General features: G+C 42.1%; 1 protein-coding gene across 1 annotated transcript; it reads right to left on the bottom strand.

Annotated features, from left to right (window-relative positions):
* Nucleotides 1-11,065: 11,065 nt before the first annotated feature.
* LOC132018720 (lysine-specific demethylase 4D-like) lies at nucleotides 11,066-12,661 on the bottom strand. The gene has a single exon (XM_059401610.1). The coding sequence runs from the start codon at nucleotides 12,659-12,661 to the stop codon at nucleotides 11,066-11,068; it is 1,596 nt and encodes a 531-aa protein (XP_059257593.1).
* Nucleotides 12,662-14,811: the final 2,150 nt, after the last annotated feature.

The raw sequence follows: 14,811 nt of genomic DNA, 5'->3' as shown, positions 1-14,811 counted from the left end.
GGCAGCAGAAAGTCTCCTCAAGAACGTTTAAAAGCTAATTCTAAAAAAAGCAAACAGAATGTTTGAAAACAGATGACAAAAGAAACACCAATTTTGCAACAATTAGAAGAAAATTGGTACAGAAGTGCTAATTTCAAAGTTGGAAAGGCAGTGCAAAAATTGCACTGTTGGCCGAAGTGTCTATTGGTGTAGCCCCTATGGAAAACAGTGTGGAGGTTCCTCAAAGATGAAATAGAGCTAACACATGGACCTAGCAATCCCACTTCCCAGTATATACCCAAAGGAAATGAAAGCAGAGTACCAAAGAGAGATCTGTTCCCCCATGCTTATTGCAACATTATTCACAATGGCCAAGATATGGAAGCAATCCAAGCATCCACGCATAGATGAATGGATAAAGAAGTGGTATATATATACAATGGGATCTCATTCCACCATAAAAAGGAGTGAGATCTTGTGGTTTGCAGCAACATTAATGGACCTGAAGAGTATAATGGTAAGTGAAATAAGTCAGACAAAGACAAAGACCCTATAATTTCACTTATATGTGGAATTTAAGAAACAAAACAAAAGAACAAACAAAAAAGAAGCAAACGAAAAGATAGACTCTTAAATACAGAGAACAAACTGAGGGTTGCGAGGGGGTGGGGGGATGGGTGAAACAGTTGAGGTGATTTAGAGTACATTTATCGTGATGAGCACTGAGTAATGTATAGCATTGTTGAATCACTATATGATACACCTGAAACCAATATAGCTCTGAATGTTAATTAAACTCCAATAAAAATAATTCTCAACTTCTCTATTAACAAGAAAGGTGTGATATGTGTGTGTGTGTATATATATACATGTGTGTGTATATATACATATGTATATATGTGTGTATATGTATATATATATGTGTGTATATATATATATATGCGTGTGTGTGTATACACACACACACACACAAGGGAATATCATTCATCTTTCAGGAGAAAGATGGAGATCCTACCATTTGGGACAACATAGACCTTGAGAGCATGATGCTAAGTGAGGTAAACCAGATAGAGAAAGACAAATACTGCATGTTATCCCTTATACATGGAATCTTGAAAAAAAAGTTTTTTTAAGTTGAAACAGAAACAGAGTGGAAAAGTCATTGGGAGGGGCTGGGAGTAATAGGAAGAGGTTGGTAAAAGACAGTAAGTTGAGAATGTTCTGAGGATCTAATGTAAAACACAATGACTATCCTTGATAAACTGGGCTGAAATTTTATGAGAGTAGAACTTAAATGTTCTCACCAAAATATACAAAATAAAAAAGTAAATACTCGACGTAACTGAGGGACCCCTCAGTTTGTTTTCTGAGGCTATGAGCATAACCTTGAAGCTAAACCCAGAAGGGCCAACATTGGATAAGCACTCTATAGGGTAAATGATATCTAGGGCAAAAGTTGCAAAAACCTTAAACAAAATTTTATCAAATTTTTACCACAATAGGGCATTAAAAGAATAACACACCGTGATAAATTATTGCAAGGATGCTTTAAAAACTAACAGTTTTGGGGACCCTGGGTTGCTCAGTCAGTTAAGCAATGGATTCTTGATTTCTGCTCAGGTCATGATCTCGGGGTCCAGGGATAGACCCCTGCATCAGGCTCCACGATCAATAGCGGAGGTTGCTTATCCCTCTCCCACCCCTATTTGTGCACTCTCACTTTCTCTCTCTCTCAAATAAATAAATAAAACCTTTTAAAAAGTTTTTTTAAAAAAAACCTCTAGCAGTGTTACTGAATACCATAACAAATGAAATGGAAAAGTCATCATCTTATATCATGCAGAAAAGTATCTGAAATAATTCAAAATCTATTTCATTATTTTAATACACGTATTTTAAAAAAGAGGAAAAGAGTCCCAGAACAGAAAAAAAAGTGCTATGTAAACTACAAGCAGACAAAAAATACAGAACATAAGTGTGTACATTATTTGTTCACTTAATGTATATACTCATAATCCTTAGTGGGTAAACACTTGAAACAATCTTGGATCATGTTGCATCGAAAGATAAATTATTAGAAATAATAGGGTTCAACAAAGTTTCTAGACACAGATTAGCATCCAGAAATCTAGAGCATTCTGCACACCAGTTAATAATCTGTTGGACAGTAGTCTCCCTTTGTCCTCCGGGGATACACTTCAAGACCTCCACGGGATGCCTGAAACCGAGGATAGTACCAAACTCCATATGTATTGTTTTTTTCCTACACGTGTTTCTATGCTACAGTTTAATGTATAAATTAGGCACAGTGAGAGATTAACAGCAACAATAATAAAAGGGGACAATTATAACAGTACACAGAATTAAAGTTATGTGAATGTTAGCTCTTCCTCTCTTCCAATAAGTGTTTGTACTTATCTTTCTTACCATGTGAGAGATGATAAAATGCCTACGGGAAGAGTGAAGTAAGGTGAGTGACGAGGCCCTGGGAGGTACCACTGGACTGCTATTGACCTTCTGGGCAAACATCAGAAGGACCTCTGCTTCTGGGCCTCAACTGACCACAAGTCACAGAAGTGGAGGAAAGCAACACTGTGGATTAGAGGGGCTTCTCTAATGGGATAGCAAGAAGGTTTCCATCCCTTTTTGCAACAGAAATACAAGATCCCAATGAAAAAAAACTAAAAATGATAGGTACATAATAGTTGTACTTTGAATGCATAAATAAAGAATTTTACCAGGGAAAAGTTGCTTTCTGATATAAAATGTCCTCATTTCATCTGTTTTATTCTTTAAAGGAAAAAGCAAAAGCAAAACCCAAAGGAAATACTTGCTTTCTGCTAGCTTAAGACCTTGATATTAAATGAGGATACACAAGGACCTAGAAAATGGTCCCCTTTAAGGATTCAGCCTCTAAATGAAACTTGCTTTGCTCAAACTCCAGCTCTACTCTCCCACCCTAATTCTAATTCAATCAGCCCCATCCCAAATCTGCTAGCCCCATACCCAGTCAACGTCTCTAATTTAGTCCCACATATTTCCCAGTTCCCTAACTTTTTTTTTTAAGATTTTATTTATATATTTAAGAGAGAGCAAGCACAGAGGGAGAGTGAGAGGGAGAAGCAGAATCCTCACTGAGCAGGGAGCCTGACATGGGGGCTCCAATCCCAGGACCCAAAATCAGGACCTTAGTCCAAGGCAGATGCTTAACCAACTAACCCACCCACCCAGGAGCCCCTTCAGTTCCCTTTCTGTTCATTCACTCCTTTGCAGTTCTAGGAAATACTCTAATTCTCTTGGATACCAGCCTGCTAAATGCAGTGCTTTTTCCTGAAAATCTGTGATTGCTACCAAGAAGATAGTAAGAAAAAAAATTAAACCCACACATCTGAGAACAAGTTTAAAAATAAGAAAACTGTTTTAACTCAAGGAAATAATCCCAATGCATATTTCTCAATTGCAAATTGCATATATATGTATATATATACATATATATATATACACACACACGTATATATGACTACAGTTACATTCTTAAATTTATAACAGAAAAATAATTTTGCTCACAAGCACAAATAACAAAGTGACATACCTTCTACCAAAGAAACTGATTCCAGCTGAAGGGACTCCAGGACCCAGAGAGGAAGCGTCCTCTTACTAGCTAGCTAGCGTCCTAGTGTAGCCAGGAGTCCTGATGGCTCTAGTTTTATACCTGGGCAGTAAGCTATTTTGATTTAATCAGTGTCCATCTAATGTAATCATGGGGCTAGGGTCTTGGGTAGTTATCCTACTTTCTCTAAGCTCTTCTGGTTTTTTTTTTTAAACCAATATTTAAATCAAGCAAACCAGTCTTTAAACCAAGCAAATTAAGGTTGAAAATAAAGGAGTGGGAGAGTCAAACCAGACAAATATTAAACAAAAGATAGTAATTAACATTAAATGCATTTATAGGATAAAAGAAAGTTATCAAAGAGAAATCTCACTAGAAAAATATTACAGCAATACACTTTATCTAACCACATAGCAGCAAGAGATATAGAACGCAAAGATGGAGAATTATATGCAAGATGTTTTCAATACATATAAAACGTAAGTATAAAACATTTATAAAAATTCACTGGTTGTTGGGGCCCCTGGGTAGCTCAGTTGTTAAGTGTCTGCCTTCGGCTCAGGTCATGATCTCAGTGTCCTGGGATCCAGCCCCAAGTTGGGCTCCCTGCTTGGCAGGAAGCCTGCTTCTCCCTCTCCCTCTGCTGTGTTCCTTCTCTCGCTGTCAAATAAATAAATAAAATCTTTTTTAAAAAAATTCACTGGGTGTTATGCACAACTAATGAATCATTGAACACTACAACCAAAACTTACGATATACTATATGCTGGCTAACTAAACATAATAAAAAATATTTATTGATATAAGACCACAAAATAAATAGCAATGAAAATAGTATTGAACACAATGAAATAACATTGCAAGTTAACAATGAAAAACTGTACACAACTCTATTTATTTGAAAATTTATATCCACATAATATCTACAGTAATATCCATGCAAAAAATCTATTGATTTTTATGTTCAAATCAACCCATTAGTAAAAAAACAAAATAAAACAGTATTATGCAAAAAAAAGGAAGAAGTCAAAATAATGACAGCATGAAAAATAAGCAAGAAAGAAAAGGAACATATACACAAATAGAAGCCAGGGGTTTGGGATCGAGTCCCAGTTGAGCTCTCTGCTCAGTGGGGAGCCTGCAGCTCCATCTCCCTCTGCCTGCTGCTCCTGCTGACTGTGGACACACACACTCTCTCTCTCTGTCAAATAAATAAATAAAATCTTTTAAAAAAATAGATGTGATTAATAAAACAGAGAACTGATACTTCTAATGAAAAAGAAAGAACTGGGGAAACCCATGAGGAAAAGAACTTTCTAGGACTAGGGCAGGAGATAGACTACAAAAGCCCGGAGCTTTCTGCAATGCTTGAAATAAAGGACGGGCTACACGAACAAACACACTGATGGGGGCACCTCAAGGAGACCGGGAACCACAGGAAAGAGTTCTTAATGGCCAGAACCCAACCAATTTGGGCAACGAAATAATCAAAGTACTATTGAATTATAACTCAGATTATAAGATGAATACCTATGAGTTCACATTGATATAAGTGATTGAGTAACAAACTGAGAAGAGGCAAACAAATCTGTCCTGCAGAAGATTCCAGATAACTTACGCGTACTCCACCCTAAAGGAGAGCATGAAACCGTGCTCCCCGAGCGTGCCCTGTGACTACTGACTGCCCTCAGGGGTACAGGGTGGCGAGGCGTGAGGGGAGACATTTGACAACGGAGGGTCCTGACAAACGCTATTTCAGCCAAGTCAATATCGGGAGTCATCCATTATGTTGGTAGGATATGCCCTTGAGAAGATGTGATAAAAACGGCACTGGACCTCTGCAAACTTCCTCCGAAGAACACCTAAACCAAGGGGAATCATAAGAAAAACAAATTCCGACAGAGGACATCCTATGATATAGTTGACCAGTACCCCCTAAATTGTCAAGTTTCTATATATGCATTTTTGTGAGAAACAAGGAAAGTCTGAGAATCTATTAAAGCCGAGAGAAACCTAAGGAGACATTTTTTTTATTTTTTCAAAGATTTTATTTATTTATCTGACAGACAGAGACCACAAGTAGGCAGAGAGGCGGGCAGAGAGAGGAAAGGAAGCAGACTCCCTGCTGAGCAGACAGCCCGATGCGGGACTCCATCCCCGGAGCCTGGGATCATGACCAGAGCAGAAGGTCGAGGCTTTAGCCCACTGAACCACCCAGGCTCCCCTAAGGAGACATTTAAAAACTAAATGTAATGTGGTAGCTTGGATGGCATCTTGGAACAGAAAAAGAACATTGGGTAAAACCTGAGGTAATCTGAACAAGCTACGGCCTTTAGTAAATCATAACATTTGATACCCATTCGTTAATTGTGACACATGCATCATGGGGGAAGTTAGGGGAAAAGAGGTCATGATCTTGGAGTCCTCAGATGGAGCACCCCATTGGGCTCCTTGCTCAGTGGGGAGTCTGCTTTCCCCTCTTTCTCTGACTCTCCCCTCCTCCTGCTCTTGTTTGCTCTCTCTCAAATGAATAAAAAAAAAAAAAAAAAACTTAAAAAAAAATACTAGGGGAAAAGGTGTGTGGGAGGGGTTGGGGGATATGGGAACTTTCCGAACTATCTTCTCAATTTTTCATTAATCTAAAACTGTTCTAGAGTCACGTGGGTGGCTCAGTCAGTTAAGCATCTGCCTTCAGCTCAGGTCATGATCTCGGGGACCTGGGAGGGAGCCCCATGCTGGGCTTCTTGCTCAGTAGGGAGTCTGCCTCTCCCTCTCCATCTGCTCCCCCTTTGTGATCTTTCATTCTCTCTCTGTCTCAAATAAGTAAAAATCTTAAAATTAATTAATTAACTTAAAACCTGTCCCCCCAAATAAAATATTACTAAATATAAAAAATAAATAATAAAAGAAGATATCCATAAAGGGTATTAGAATGAAAAATATTGGAAATATGATATAGACTTTTTAAGTGTACAAAACAATATAAATCTAATGATTTTATGAACCACTGCATGACTTAATTTTTTCAGAGCAGAAAGCAGGTTTTTTTAACATTTAAAATTATGAAATATAGAGTGCTTACAGAAATTTGGAAAGCATGTATGTACCGTTAACAATTACAGAGTAAACAAAAATAGAACTACCACCCAGGTCAAAAGAAGAGAACATCACCAGGGACCCAGGATGCTGCCTTGTGCTTCTCCTCTGGGACGACAGCCCCGACTGCCTTCTAGGCTAATCCTACCCTAACAACAGGCATATTCATTTTGGTAAGCAATATAAAATTGAAATTGTGTCCATTTTTGAAAACTTCACATAAACATATCAATAGGATCCTACCTTATGTACCTTCCTGTGTTCTTCTGTGTATTTTTTTGGACTCTGTTCTGTCTCAGGGCTGTCCAGTACTCACCATACACATGTTTATGCTGTGGATGGACCTGTGAGTTGCCTCCGCTTCTGGTCCCATTACACAGAGTGTCACTCTGAAAATTCTCCAACATGTCCAACATACAGGCATTCATACCTAGAGAATGGATTTCTTGGTCATAGAATGCGAATTCATCCTTTATCTTGCCAAATTGGTATTTTTCCTAATTGTTTTTACCAATTTACATGCGACCTAGCTTCATATGAGGGTCTTGGTTGTTCTTCACGCTTGCAAACCTTTGATGATCTGTCAGCCTTTTTGTTTTAGCCAATCAGGTGATGGCACAGGAGTATCCTGTTATGATTTGCATTTCCTTGACTGCAAATGAGGGTGAGCAACTTTTTCATATGCTTCTTAGCCACTAGGATTTCCTTCTTCATTAAGTGCTTAATCAAGTGTTTTGTCCATTTTTTCTGCTGGTTGTCTGTCTTTCTTTGGAGGAATTCTTTATATATTCTGGATATTAGATCTTTCTTGGATATGAGTAATGCAATATGTTTCTTTTCCTTGATTTGTCTTTTCACTCCCTTTTTTTCCTTTTCCTTCTTTTTTCTTTTCTTTTCTTTTTCTTTTTTTTTTAGAAAGAGAGAGAGAGAGTGCTGGGGGTAGGGACAGAGGGCAAGGGAGAGAGAGAATCTTAAGCAGACTTCATGCCCAGAATGGAAACCCATCTCACAACCCCGAGATCATGACCCGAGTCGAAATCAAGAGTCCCACATTTAACCAAGCAGGCCACCCAGGTGCCCCTCTTTTCCATATCTTTTGATGAATAGAAGTCCCTCTTTATCTCTGATAGTACTATATTATTAAAAGTAGCTCACACATATGGTGACTATCAAATGTCAGACGCTCTTCAAAATAGTCTGCATAGAATAATTCATTGAATCTTCATAATGACCCGATCAGGGGAGTCCTCCAATTAAGCCTCAGGTTTCTCAGGTGAGGAAGCAGAGTCAGGGTGACATTAAGCAACTCGCTCAATGTGACAGATCTGGTAAGTGATGGAGTCAGATATTCAAACAAGAATCTCCAAGATTACTCCTTAAAAGGAAGACAAAGAAGAGCGACTCCTCCATTATCAGGCGGTGATAACTGAATGGCAATGAACAAAATCCATCTATGTACGAGAAAAAGAGGCCCGACCAGACACTGTGTACGTAGGAATCTGAATATAATGGAGGTGGTGCACAAAGCTGGTGCGGGGAGGCAATGTACTATTTTTGAGAAAGAAAAAAAGTAGAACTCTACTTCATATCACTTACATAAACTTGAGGTAGACCGCAGACTGAAGTTTCAAAACAGGGCGCTAGCAGAGAAAATACCGAAGAATGTCTTCTTGAACTCAGGGTGGAAAAAAAATGTCTTCAAGAACCAAAGGACATTTAACTGACTTCAGTGTCGTGACTCTGATGGTTAATTTTATGTGTTGACTTGATTGGGCTAAGAGATTCCCAAGTAGCTGGTAAAGAAATTATTTCTGGGAGGGTCTGTATGTGTATCTCAGGAAGAGATTAGTGTTTGCATCAGAAAACTGAGTAAAAGATCACCTTCACCACTACAGGGGCGCTGATCCAAGCCATCAAAAACTAGAACAAAAGAGCAGAGGAAACATAAATTCAATCTCTCTGCTAGAGATGATATATCATCTTTACCTTCCCTGGGACATCAGGCGTGGGTCCTTCTGGTTCCCAGGTGTTTGGACTGTGAAAGCTAGCAATGGAGTGCACCTCACTAAAACGGGGTCAGGGTGTTTGGCAGGGGGAGAGCTCATGTCCTACCCCTCATAGTCAGTTACAGACCCAACAGAAAGAGACAAACTTGACCTTATAGTCCATCTTGCAAGTGGGTACCACTGTCTTCTAGCTAGAGGAAGAGACACTACCTCATCTCCGGCAAAAGCTCAGTCAATGAAAAGCCACCACACTTGAAACTTCCAGTTTATTCCAGTGAACTTTTGTTTTATAACAGCTTTCCCAACTTACCCTTTCTCCTTAAAAAAGTATGTCTCTCCTTTTTCTCTGGACTTGCCTATGGTTTTGCCCCAGTTTGTTTGTCCCAGACTGCGATGCTCTTTTATTTCCAAATAAACCCATCTTTTGCTGGTAAAATAACTGGTTTTTATTTTTAAGGTTGACAGGACCCAGATTCAGGCTTAAACCATTAGCTTCCAGATTTTCGGGCCTTTGCACTCCTGCTGAATCGCACCACCATATTTCTGGGTCTTCAACGGGTAGAACATCAGTCTAGCAGATCACGGGATTTCTTGGTCTCTGTAACAACATGAATTAATGCCTACAATACTAAAAACTCCTCTTATTTGCATGCATTATATATAATATATGCATATACACATATGTATATATTAATAGATCTATAGATATATAAAAAGAAACTAGTTTTGTTTTTCATCATTCAAAAAATATAGTGAATTAATATTCTGAATATCACAAAACTTCTACAGACCAATTAAAAAAAAGTCAACCTCCCAAAAGTAGGCAAAGCCTAAGCTGGAGGGAGGGGAGTGGTGGTTTGCTTCTCTGACATGTTTCCTTCTGTAGCCAAGCCATCATTTTCAATTTCCAAGATTTATTCAGAGTTTTCTGCTTCTGCACGTTTTCAATATGGACATCGAAATGACCACATCTAACTGGTAGTACTGAGACCTTCTACCTATGTCTCCTGCCCCCGGAATTGTCACAGAACAACTAAGCTGACTGTTAAGTATAAAAGTCACAGCATGTCAAGGGCTGTTTCAAACTTCCACTTGCCTTCCCATTTCAAGTTGGGAAAAAACTCAAATACTTGACATGAGCCACAAGGGCCGGCATACGGTGCCCTGGCTCTCTTCTTCTTCCTCTCTATGCCCAGACGCAAAGAGCTTTCTTTCTCCTCTGAGAAAACATACGTTCCATGTTAGGTCAATTATACTGATAGTTTCCTCTAAGTGGAAGTCAGCTGTGGAACCTATCTTAGTTGGGTCTTGGAAAAAGTCTACTGCTTAATCCAACTTCCCCAGACTACTGGAACCCAGGCAGGCCCTGCCCATTCTGCTCTATATCCCCTCCCCTTCAGGTTCTTCCCAGCACAGAGGACCGGATGAAATTTATCTGATTCATTTGTGCACATGTTTACTGGCAGGAATCAGTGATTGCACTATGCGAAATATGCATACAACACGGAAAAGGCCGCGCAGGGGGAAGATACTCGATGTCGGCACGTTGGTCCTCTGCTCACCTCCCAGCAACTCCTGCCCGGCAAAGCAGCAGGTGATTCCTATCCTTCGTCCTTAAGGTAGGGCTGCAAACCTAATCCCCTCACCTACCCAGTTAGTAGTACCCAAGAACCACCCTTCAAATTCCTTCCTCAACACCACACAAGGCAGCCAGCCCGTAAAAATCAGTCTTGCTTGAAATGTTTTGATATAATTATCAAGAGAAGTACAGGAAAGAAAAACTTCCACCCCTCAATCAGTTGAATGGACAATATTTATTAGAAATAAAGTCAGATCTGAACAGTTTGGTTATCTGTAATATGTTTGTGAACAAATACTGGCGATAACACATTTTGAATACATCGAATCCTCAGAAAGATGAAAAATTATTTTCTGAGCTTCTCCTGACCAAAAGGGCCTAGTTTTTCAAGGAAAGGGGGAAGGGGGGTGAAGAGGAAAAGAGGGAGATTGAGGAGAACCAAAACCCAGCAGCATTCATAGTTGGCCCAGAGGATAGGAGTCTGGGGGAGATGAGGCTCTGGCCACCTCCACAGGACCCAGCTCACAGACACACAAGAATGCCTAGTGGATGAAAGCTCAGCTGGCAAAACCGGCATCAGCAGTGTCCAAAGACATTCCAGGGTCTGGCAGAAAGAACAAATTATGGCGAACTTGGTAAAGAACATGGACTCAACGCATCAGTGGCAACATCCCAGGACTCTCAAGCAAGACCAGTGTCCTGCAAGCTCGCCCAAAGCTCTGACATAAATATGGCCAGTCTCAAGAATACTGTGGCCACACTCAAGAGCAGTGGGTTACAAAAGTGTCTCCTGGGCTTAGGGGACTGGGGCACAGCCAGACACGGAAGCCTCAGCAGCTTGCCTGAGCCCAGGGCTCAGTGGTGCGGGCTTGTTCACCCAGCCTCCATCCACAGGAAAGGGCTGAGCCTCCGAGTATGGAGCTGGGTACCCCGCTCCCCCCAAGATGCGCCTCTTGGCCCGGGCTTGGAGGCTAGGCCCCTGAGCCCCCTGAGCCCCCTGTTCCCGAGGACGACGACCAGGACCACACCTGCCAGGGGAGGGCCGGGGACCTGGGGCACAGGGAGTGGGGGGCTGTGGCCCAGTGGGGCCAGGCTCCCCGGAGGGGCGGGCGGGGACAGCCCCGCACTGGGCAGCAGAGGAAGAACTATGGGCGGGTAAGGGGTGCGGGGAGGCCTGGCACGGAGCCAGGCGGCGGCGCCGGCGGCGGGGGCTCCAGCCAGCCGCCCCGGGTCGCGGGGCCCGTGGGGCCCGGCGCGGTGGCAGGTGCCGCAGGCTCCACGTGCCTCTCCCGGGGCCGCGCACCTCCCGCCAGGCGCTCAGCTCCAGACCGCCGGGCGCCACGGGCTCCGTGTGGTCCACGGCAGCCCGGTCCTGCCCGCGCTTCCACAGCTCATAGCGCTCGGGCTGCAGGATGCGCACGAAGGCGTCCATGGAAAAGGTGACCCTGGCCTCCCCGCAGCTGCACTGGGAGGCCACCTTGCCGTAATCGATCCAGCGCGGGGTGGCGAAGTTGATGGCTTCCGCGCAGTTGAAGCCGTGGTTGAAGCCAGAGTGGTAGCCATAGGGAAAGGTCACCATGAACTCGCCCGCCTCCTGCGTGATCCGACTGAACGGAATCCCGTTGTCCTTGAGCACCGTGGGCGAGATGAGAGCCACCTTGTGCCGCAGGAAGGCCTCGCAGGCGCGGGCGCTGCCCGGGAAGAGCTCCTTGGCCAGGCGTTCCAGGCGCTGGCCGTGCTCCGGGGGCACCGCGTACCAAGTCTTGGGCTCCCCGAAGTGCAGGTAGTTGATGCTGTACAGGTCCATGTCCTCCGTGTGCCAGGCGAACGTGGTCTTCCACATGCCGAAGTACAGGTAGGGGGTGTTCACGCCCTCGATCACCACACCACACTCCTGCTCCAGCAGGTCCTGGATGGTTCCCAGGTGTCCCAGGTTCCACTCTTTGGTGTTTTCGTCGAACAAGGAGCCGCTGATGTCAGCGCCATAGATGGGAGAATCATAGAGACGCGTCTTCCAGTATTTTCGCTCCAAATCCTCAAACCCCGAGTGTGGTGGAGTCTGATACTTCCCGCTGTTTGCCAGACGGCGGTACTCGCCCACTGTCATGGCTTTCTTCTTTTTATGGTATTGAGTAAACACACCTGCCTGCCCAGAGACCACCTGCTGGAGGGGAGTTGCAATTAGGATGTCACTGATGTCGTCATAGGTCGGCCTGGCCCTCCATTCCTTGGGTGGAATCACCTTGGCGAGGCCTGCTCGGTGTGCACCCTGGGATTCCATGTAAGCAATGTACTTATCAAAATCATTAAACTCTTCTTTGGTTGGATGAAATATCATTATGGTACAGCTTGGGTTCTGAGCACAGCTGGCCTTAGACTTCATAGCTTCCATTAATAAGCTCCAAGCTTCACAAAGTTTTTCAGTATGTTCTAGATAGTTGAGGATACTGGAAAATTCTATATTTTAAAAAATGGGTTTGAGAGTCTGAGTCACTAGGAACCACCAGTGGGCCTTTATGAAAATGAAATGATGTTTCTTAGGCTTGCTGATTCACCAGCAAATGATGCTCTGGGAGGAAGAGTTGCCTAGAACTAGCACGGTTTAAGCCTGTGCTGCTCTTCAGTCAGTACCCAGTTCCCTGGAGGTCTATTGAATCACTCAGTCTTGGGTGCGTATACAGGTTATTTCTTCAGGGCAGTGTTTAAACAAAGCCTAAAAGGAGGAATACAAAAGGGTTGAAAATTAATGCTGCAAAAGTTATTAGAGAGTTACAAATAAAATGCCATATGGAATATTATTGCACACTCAAAGAATGGCTAGAAATTTATAAAATTAACAAAACAAGAGGTGGTGTGGATGTGGAACAATGTGGAGGGGTTATATTCTAATAAAGAGAATGCAGGGACACCTGGGTGGCTCAGTTGGTTAAGCAGCTGCCTTCGGCTCAGGTCATGATCCCAGCATCCTGGGATCGAGTCCCACATCGGGTTCCTTGCTCAGCAGGGAGTCTGCTTCTCCCTCTGCCTCTGCCTGCCATTCTGTCTGCCTGTGCTCGCTCTCCCCCCCCCCCAATAAATAAATAAATCTTTAAAAAAAAAAAGAGAGAGAATGGAAATCATTACATTCACCTTGGAAAACTATTTGGGCAGTATATACTAAAATTGAGCATCTGCTTGTGTAAAATTGAACACACATGCCTGTGCTATGGTTGAACTCTTCCCACAATGTGCATGGCTCTGCACTGACAGTCATCTCCAAGAATGTCTATAACATTATTTCTATTGGGCAAATACTGGAAACAACCTAAATGCCCATCAGCAGTAGAATGGATAAATACGTGATAGTAGATCCATATAATGGAATACAATACAGCAATGAGGACAAAAAATTACAAAGAAATATAAGAATAATTTTATAATCATTATACTAAGCAAAATCATCCAGTCTCAAAAGAATAACTACTCCATGATTCCATTTTTATAAAGATAAAAATTAGGCAAAGTAATCTATATTAGAAGTCAGAGTAGTGATTACCTTTGGGAAAGAGAGAGATTGTGCATGGTGACATAAGGGTGCCTCTGGAGCATGTTAATATTCTTGTTTTGAACCTGGGTGCTGGTTACACAGCCATCAGAAGAGTTAGTTGTGATAATTCATTAAGCTATGATGATTGTCACAAACTTCCATATGTTTATCTAAAAATAGAGCTTAGATGGAGCTCAACCACAATAGTAGGGTACATAGACCCCACATAGTGAACACCTCTGAAGTGCCTGGTTCTAGTGAATAGGGGGCATTGTGCTGTAGGGCACCACAGGACCTCTTTTTTATAGGGCCACCACTTTCCAAGATCGGTACATAGCTGACTTTCCTATTGGGAAACAGACACAGAGAGTTTAACAAAATGAGGAGACAGAGGAATATGTCCCAAATGAAAGAGGACAAAACCACAGAAAAAGAGCTAAATGAAATGTAGACAAGCAATATGCCTGATAAAGAATTAAATGTAGTGATCATAAAGATACTCAGGGACTTGAGGAGAGAGGGGAGGATCTCAGTGGAACCTTTAACAAAGAGAAAATATAAAAAGAACCAATCAGAGATAAAGAACTCAGTAACTGTAATTGAAAAAAAAAATACACTGAAGGGAATCAATAGCAGATGAGAGGAGGCAGAAGAGCAGATCAGCAACTTGGAATACAGGGCAATGGAAAGCAACAAAGCTGAAAAGCAGAAAGAAAAAAAGAGTAATAAAAAATGAGAATAGGTTAAGGGAACTCCATGACATCATCCAGGGAATAACATTTGAATTATAGGGGCCTTGGAATGTGAGAGAGAACGGGGCAGAAAATTTATTTGAAGAAATAACTAAAAACATTCCTAATATGGGGAAGGAAACAAGACATTTAGCTCCAAGAAGCACAGAGAGACCCCAACAAAATTAACCCAAAGAGGTCCACACCAAGACATGTAATAATAAAAATGGCAAAGCTAGTAGAGAATTTTAAAAGCAGGAAGAGAAAAGAAAACAGTTACATATG

The sequence above is a fragment of the Mustela nigripes genome, chromosome 1 (genome assembly GCF_022355385.1).
Source record: "Mustela nigripes isolate SB6536 chromosome 1, MUSNIG.SB6536, whole genome shotgun sequence".
Taxonomy (NCBI): domain Eukaryota; kingdom Metazoa; phylum Chordata; class Mammalia; order Carnivora; family Mustelidae; genus Mustela; species Mustela nigripes.
The sequence above is the reverse complement of the archived record's forward strand: the minus strand, read 5'-3'. Positions and strand labels throughout refer to the sequence as shown.

Coding starts and splice junctions, on each gene's coding strand:
- LOC132018720 (XM_059401610.1), bottom strand. CDS start 12,661: ATGGAAGCTATGAAGTCTAAGGCCAGCTGTGCTCAGAACCCAAGCTGT.